This window comes from Brachionichthys hirsutus, chromosome 13 (assembly GCF_040956055.1).
Source record: "Brachionichthys hirsutus isolate HB-005 chromosome 13, CSIRO-AGI_Bhir_v1, whole genome shotgun sequence".
NCBI classification, from domain to species: domain Eukaryota; kingdom Metazoa; phylum Chordata; class Actinopteri; order Lophiiformes; family Brachionichthyidae; genus Brachionichthys; species Brachionichthys hirsutus.
Window position 1 is genome coordinate 3,435,289 of NC_090909.1, and position 7,801 is coordinate 3,443,089.

The 7,801-nt window shown below is 49.7% G+C and overlaps 1 protein-coding gene across 1 annotated transcript; it reads left to right on the plus strand.

Annotated features, from left to right (window-relative positions):
• The first annotated feature begins 2,768 nt into the window (after positions 1 to 2,768).
• On the plus strand, positions 2,769 to 6,599 carry matn1 (matrilin 1). The gene is made up of 10 exons (XM_068747131.1): positions 2,769 to 2,865; positions 3,796 to 3,980; positions 4,070 to 4,234; positions 4,336 to 4,558; positions 5,264 to 5,386; positions 5,499 to 5,671; positions 5,767 to 5,998; positions 6,092 to 6,244; positions 6,367 to 6,447; positions 6,550 to 6,599. Exons 1-10 carry the CDS (start codon positions 2,769 to 2,771, stop codon positions 6,597 to 6,599), a joined length of 1,482 nt encoding a protein of 493 aa, XP_068603232.1.
• Positions 6,600 to 7,801: the final 1,202 nt, after the last annotated feature.

Consider the following 7,801-nt stretch of genomic DNA (forward strand, 5'->3'; position numbering starts at 1 on the left):
ATGGAAGGGGGGGGGGGTGAACAGAGCTGTTGGTTATGTAACTGGTGTGTTTGGTTTTTAATGAAGCTCTTTCTTCCTTCTTACTGGCCACTGAGCTGTTGCTGTTGGCAGGAGCAGCTTAATCCCTCGCCAACGGGCGCGCACATAAAAACCGTCTTGTGCAGGGAAGACATTTCTCAAAGTCCCATAAAGAAAGGCAAACACGTTCATTCCAGCAGCGAAACCTCCGGCGAGAGGCCCCCGAGTCTGCGGAGGAACGTTTTCTGCTTTTGTTCTCGCCTCAAACGTTGCGTGTCTGTCTTTGAGTCGATCGTGTCTCCGAGCTCGTACGTGTCACGCAGGTTCGATTCAGCAATTCATTTATTTCCAGGACTTCCGTGGTGAACTCTCACGGCACAGCTGCAGGCGTGTGTGTGTGTGTGTGTGTGTGTGTGTCTGTGTGTGTGTGTGGTGATTCCACCGTCTCAATATTGACTCGGTATTCTGAGGCCTGAAGAAAAGGAACTTGTTTGAATATTTACGGATGTGGTCGAATACCAAATCCTCGCAGTCTTTCCAAACCTCGTGACTGCGCAGACACAAATACGCACCGAAACAAGAGAGGAGGAAAACCTGGCAGTTCTGGCTGCACAAAGTCAGGAAGTGGAAGTGAATGACAGTGGTTTAATTCCACTAGATTATTGATTATTAGTTTATTTTCAAAAGAGTCTAGAAAGAAAGTCTGACCGATAATGGCCGTGGAGATAGATTTACATATGGGCATTTTAAATAGATGAAGTTAAACATTTCTCTGGTAAACACTTTTTGGAAATGACGTGGCGGCGTGGCTTTGTTTGATTTAGACTTGCTTCCATTTGCGGTATCGGTAAATTAAACTCCCTGCGGTGGATCAGGTGTTTGCAAAGGAAGATGACGTGTTTACTTTTTGGAGACAAAAAAAAAAAGAAAATGTGTCATCGCCGTGTGTTCTAGTTCCTTTTTATGACCCTAGAAAACAAATAAACCGGATTACATAAAGCAGGAAGGAACTGAGTTCATGAAAGTACAGTGTTTATATTACATTTTAATTTCAGTCCACTGATTGGCTGCTGGGTAGGACTTTGGATTTATCAACGACTTCAACATAGAGCTGCGACAAAGACTTTTCTTTTTATCCATTATTTGAAAGCTTCAATTCCAATCACATTGTAATCTATGCTTAGAAATCACTTAAATCAGCATTTCAAGTTGCATCGCCATCGATTCTCGGATCGTTCTTCTGAATGCTTTTCTCACATCGTAGGACGTTACCGTAAAGCAGGCGTGCATCATCCGTCCTTTAGGTTGGACGTCAGACGTAAAACCCTCACTTTGCAGCTTTTTACAAATGCAAATATTGTCAAATGAAACAAAGCGAACACGTTTCCTGTTCCTGTTTCAGCGCTTCGGCTGAGCGACTGTGGGATTAATCCGCACGGAGGCAGGATGAAGAAGGAGCGGCTTTCGTGGCGTTGTTCAATAACGCTGCCGATGCGGCAGGCGCTCATCCAGCTCTCGTGTTTGCGTCCAGCCTGCCAAGCAGACGTTACACAACCTGTGTGTGTGTGTGTGTTTGTGTGTGTGTCGTGTGATTATGTTTATGTACATGTCTGTTGCGTCCGCTCTCATTAGTCCAAGGATTCGTCCCGGACCCATCGCCACCGTAAATCCAACAGTTTGATCAGTTCTGTAGGAAATGTGTTGGCTCGTTACTGTAGAGAACCCCCCCCCCCCCACGGTCCTACCCAGATCACCCCTCAATTGCGGCTTGTTCGGGTTGTGTGTGGAGGAGGCGTAAAGGAATGCGGGGTTGGGTCGGATGGAGCGGGATGTCGGCGGGTAGAAGGGGGTCTCTGTGCGGGTCTGTGTGGGGACTCTTCAGTGTGATGAAGACGTGTGTGAGCGCATTGATGAAAGTGTGTTTACTCCAGCGGGGGCCCTACCTGACAGGAGGAGGAGAGGAGTCGCGTTTTATCTGGTTGCCATGAAGGACATTCTCCTGCTTTCTGTCAGTTATTTAGAACGCATTCAGAGCCGGACGGACAAACGCTTGAGAACAAACGTAACGGAAGCAGAAAACGGTAAACGTGAGAGCCCGGGAACGGGCTTTTCTTTTCTGTGTTTTTAGGCACGCTTGTGCTAGAACACACACACACCCCAATGTGCGGAGCAGGAGGTAACACTGCACGCTGTGTGCGCCGGCGCTCCTTCACTTCCGCACCGTAAATGTGTGTGTTTGCTACACGAGGGACCGCGGGGAGAAAAGAGGAATTCATGTTGCTGTTTATTTGAGCTTAAGCCAAATCCAACCTGGGGGCGGCTGTGTTGGCGCGCACCAAACCCCCCCCCCCCCTGGGCAGACGCGCACACACACGCTACACACTCGGTTACTTGAGCGCACACACAGACCTGTCCATCCCAGCCATATCAAGGTGTGTTTGTCTTTCCCTGGCCACCATTTTGGGTCCTCCCAGGGCAGGTATTTCCCTCTCTTTCCCACAGACACACACACATTTTGATGCTGACACTGCAGCCATAGAGAGGGGGGGGGGGGGGGGGAATCTGTGGGCTGACTACGTGAAGCACTTGCATTGATAACCTGCAGCTCAGAGTCCCTCAGTCTCACTTTGTAGCCGTCCCCCTCGCCTGGAACTCCCTTCGCCCGGCTCCGTCTCGGGACTCTAGGACAGTCTGCGGACGCTCTCGGACCCCCCCCCGCGTTTACTCATCGCCCCTCTGTCGCTGTCACCATGACGCCTACCCTGCCGATGATCCTGCTGCTGCTGCTCGGCCTCTTTGGGGCTCAAGCCACCCCGCCCGCAGACCTCCGCATGGCCGCCGCCATGGGTAAGAATGATGACCTTTAACCCTCAACGCCATCCTCGTTCCGCCGGTGTTGCAAACAGAGGTTTCTAATGCGTGTTGATCCTGTTAGTGGGGAAAGAGGCCTTCAGTCCATAAACTCCTGCAGGTAACGGAAATGAAGAGGGAAATGAGCAGGAAAAAGTGTTCAAGGTCTAGATCTAAAATTGATCAATTTTATGATATAATGATCATTTTGTTTTAACACCAAAAATATAAATCAAAAGTTGTATTGGTTTTTGCCCCCCCCCGTTGTTGTTTTTTATAGGTTGGTTTATGTGTTGTTGCTGACGGTTTGTAGATTTTTTCGGGATTCTCTAGGTGTGAGAGATCGAGAGGTTGGTAGGAGAACATAGTTGGAGGGAGGGGCGGAGGTGAAGGGTGAGAACGGAGATCAGTGATGCTAAACTCTGCATGGACAACATTTCCATTTCATAAAGCCATGAATGCCAGAACCCAAAACCCGAACTCCCTGAAAGAATGCAGCTTTATTATAACAGTTACTGTCCGGAGGAAACGTTCCACAAAAAACGAAAAATATTGAGAATAATTGCCACCAAAAACTTCCTAAAATCCACTTTTTCATAGTTTTTTAAGCTTTCAACTATGTATTTTAAGTCAAATAATTTATTTACATTACCTACAAAAGTAACTAAGAGGTATTTTTTTTAAGTTATATATATATATACAGTATTTAACGTTACTTCTTTCTGTCTTTCGTCCTCCTTTTCCTGCCCGAGCTCATCTCGTCTCTCCCGCCACCTTCCATCTCTCCACCCCTTTCTGCCTCCCACTTTTATAAAACCCTCCATCGCCGTCCACCCTCCCTTTTCCTCTTAATACCTTTTGTCGCCCCCCCCTTCCCCTTTTCTCCCTTCCCTAATACCAATGTCCTTCCTGCTCTTTTACGTGCAGCGGCAGGTTTGTGCAAAACCCGTCCGACCGACATCGTGTTCATCGTCGACAGCAGCCGGAGCGTCCGTCCTTCAGAGTTCGAGCAGGTCAAGGTCTTCCTGGCCAAAGTCATCGAGGGGCTTGATGTCGGACTCAACGCCACCCGGGTGGGGGTGGTGAACTACGCCAGCCGTGTTAAGAACGAGGTGGGGCGGTCCAGCCAGCCTTGCTTTGCACGCCTGCTTTTATCCCTTTATCATCTATAATCGGTGATCTCGCCGTTTCTAATCTGTAGGTGTCACTGAAGACACACCGCAGCAAAGCCGGGCTGATTAAGGCCGTGACCAAGATCGAGCCCTTGTCCACCGGAACGATGACCGGTCTGGCCATCCAGTTCGCCCTGAACGTGGGCTTCAGCGAGAGCGAGGGCGCTCGCGTCAAATCTCGCGACATCAACAAGGCGTGGATTACATTTACACGCACTGAACGCAGTCGGCGATCGCTAGCCTTGTTTGAAAATGACGTTTTTTTTTGTTTTTTTTTGCTCCTCTTGTTTCACAGGTTGCCATCATCGTGACAGACGGACGTCCCCAAGACAACGTGAAGGAAGTGGCTCAGCGTGCTCGGGATGCTGGCATTGAGATCTTCGCCATTGGCGTGGGCCGCGTGGACATGAGCACGTTGAGGCAGATGGCCAGCCACCCGCTGGACGACCACGTGGACTACGTGGAGAGCTACAGCGTTATCGAGAAGCTCACCAAGAAGTTCCAGGAGGCCTTCTGTGGTGAGATGGGGGGGGGGGGGGGGGAGGAGAGAGGAGAAGAAAGGAAAGATGGGACGGGGATAGAAATATATTATTAGTGTCTGGATCGGTCGTCATTTTTATCCGCCCCCCCCCCCCCCCCTCCACTTCATGCATGCTTTCCATTCCAAAGCATTGTTCCCTCCATTTTGTCCTCTCCATCCCTCTCCGGGACTCGAGTGTATTCATTCAGCCTCGTTAAATATTCCAGGCACGTGAAGCCATTTGGGGAGGAACAACCTTTTTGGAACGAAATTCTCTCCTGTCCTCCAGTCAGCTATCCCATAAAACAAGAACCCGGACCGATCTCTCCTTAATTACTGATCCATTAGTTCCAATCATTAAACGTGTAATTATTTTTGCCATGTCCTTTGGCTCTCCCGGGCTCGGGGTTCTTATTGGTTGAGTCCGTAGCCTCACATTTAGAAGCACACACTCCTTGTTTATTTGAGGCTTCTCCAATCTTTGTTTTAAGGATCCGCTGGACTGGACCTTCCACGCTTATTAGGAACCGCTCAGAACGCAGGTCCCAGTGGAGCATAAAAAAAAAGAAGAAAAGAAATCAATCAATGCTTATTCCCGTTTTCAAACTGACATAGTTTGTATTCTCTCCTCCTAACCCCCACAAACCTCCCCTCCTTTATGTGTGTGTCCTTGTGTGTTCTGAACACACACACACACACACAGTGTCAGACCTGTGTGCGACTGGAGATCATGACTGTGGACAGGTATGCATCAGCAGCCCCGGATCGTACAAGTGCGCCTGCAAAGACGGCTTTACCCTCATGGCCGACGGTCGCAGCTGCAGCGGTGAGTGCGTGTTTAAGTGGCCGTTTGTTCTCGTGTGTGTGTGTGTGTGTGTGTGTGAAAGCCTTTGTCCGGATGTGGTCGCCGTGAGCTGTTGTGTGTCTGATATTCACAGCCTGCAGCAACTCGGCCACAGACGTGGTATTCCTGATCGACGGCTCAAAGAGCGTCCGTCCGGAGAACTTTGAGCTGGTCAAAAAATGGATCAACCAGATCATCGACAAACTGGACGTTTCCGAAAGCAAGGCTCACGTTGGACTGGTGCAGTATTCCAGCTCGGTCAGACAGGTACGGGGGGAAGGGGGGGTCATTATTTGTCGCCTGATTAGACCAGCTTCCTTCTCTTTCGCGCCAACTTCCGGGTTCCGTCCGCCTCCCTGCAGGAGTTCCCACTGGGACGCCACAACAACAAAAAAGACCTGAAGGACGCCGTGAAGAAGATGGCTTACATGGAGAGGGGAACCATGACGGGCCAGGCTCTCCGATACCTGACGGACAACAGCTTCGGCGCCGGCCAGGGCGCCCGACCCGGAGTCGCAAAGGTCGGCATCGTGTTCACCGACGGGCGCAGCCAAGACTACATCGGCGACGCCGCCAAGAAGGCCAAGGAGCACGGTGGGACAATATGGGAGTATTCTGAGACGACGCGCAGCCTGCATTGAGCCGTCAGATGAGGGGGGGAACCTGTCTCTCTTTTTACGGGCACAGGTTTCAAGATGTACGCTGTCGGAGTGGGCAACGCCGTGGAGGGCGAGCTGAAAGAGATCGCCTCCGAGCCGACCGGGGAGCACTACTTCTACACCGCCGACTTCAAGGCGATGACCCAGATCGCCAAGAAGCTGCAGATTAACATCTGCCAAGGTCCAAAAACATGACTAGAAAGCGGCAACGCTGCGAACGCTCACATCGTTATCGGCCGTTTTGTTCTGCATTCTGCTTGAAATGACACGTGAACTGGCGCTTTCTCTCCCCCCCCCCCACAGAGGACGATCCTTGCGAATGCGACACGCTTGTCAAGTTCCAAAAGAAAGTTGAAGATGCCCTACAGGCACTCACGAAAAAATATATCCTTGGAAATGTTTTGACAATATAATGTGCGGAGGCGGGGAGGCGTTGATGTCTTTATCGTGTTTTCTGTCTCGTTGATGTCCTTGACAGAATCTTACTAGAGAGCATGTCGAAGAGGCTCGCCTTGCTGGAGAACAAAATTGTCTGATGCCTCGGATCCTTCTCTTCCTTTTTCATCTGCAAACGCACCCATGTACACACACACACACACACACACGCAAACTATTTTACTTCCTGTAAAATACTGCAGAGGAACCTGTGTGTGTGTGTGTGTGTGTGTGTGTGTGAACCCTGACCTCTGCTTGTATTCTGAGATCTCCCAAAACCACATCTGCCCCCCCTCCCTCCTCTCTCTAGGTCTTACCTCTTCCACCCTTGGCTCTCCGGGTGAAAACGAAGCGCCGGTTGCCATGGGGACCATGCCTTTGTGTGTGTGTGTGTATGTGTATGTGTGTGCGCGCGCGCGCTCCGAAGGTCACCCTCCAGAGACAGCCTGTGTGTTTGTTAATAAAGGTCTTCCCTCATAGGGAAACGGTACACTGAAGGGTTTTCTTTGTCGAGGTCCAGTGATGAGTTCCTTCCAAACCCACATAGTCCTGATTGTATCTGTCACCGCTGTTTCTCTCTCTGCTCTCCTATGTGAAGGCTTCACTTTCCTATCTTAGCCCCACACAAAGGCATCTATTATATATACAGTATATAAAGGTAAATTAAGATATTTGTCTGATAATAAGGGCACATATTGATGTTTTTTTTCTTCTTCCCCGAAATAAAGGTGATTCAGGAAGTACGTATCGTAAATTGTGATGCAAATGAGCCAGAAAAATAACCATCACAGACTCGAATGCATTTTTCAGTTGATTAGAACTCAATGCTCCTTGGGTCTACGGCGCCATAATGTGGGCTCAGGACCACAAGGTCTTGATGGTTGCCCCCCCCCCCCCAGCAATGAGACGTACAGATTGAATTCACTGTAGAAGATGATTTATTTTTATGTATTAAAATTATTCATTCATGGGCCGGAAAGGTTAATCACAAAGCAAAAACGCACACAAAAAAAACGAGGAACCATTACGCACTTAATGTTTGTGAATACGATGTTCAGTGTGGAAGTGACGTATCAGATTGAACGTAACGCATGAGACGGTAAAAAAAAAAAAAATGTTGCGTCGCGATGACGTCACACTGAAAGTGAAAAGCACCCCCCCCCCCCCCCCCCAAAGAACAGCTGACGTAACCCTGGCGTTCATTTTCTTCGGCGTCTCAAGCCGGAGAGTTCTGACGCAGGAGCCCAACTTTAGCAGCTAGCTTAGCGTGCTAACCGCCCGGGTTACCTGGGCGGGCAGGTGA

Bases quoted from the DNA above. Each gene is read 5' to 3' on its own strand.
- matn1 (XM_068747131.1), top strand. From the start codon at position 2,769: ATGACGCCTACCCTGCCGATGATCCTGCTGCTGCTGCTCGGCCTCTTT. The intron at 4,235-4,335 runs GCGTGGATTACA...CTTGTTTCACAG, and splicing joins AATCTCGCGACATCAACAAG to GTTGCCATCATCGTGACAGA. The intron at 4,559-5,263 runs GTGAGATGGGGG...ACACACACACAG, and splicing joins GTTCCAGGAGGCCTTCTGTG to TGTCAGACCTGTGTGCGACT.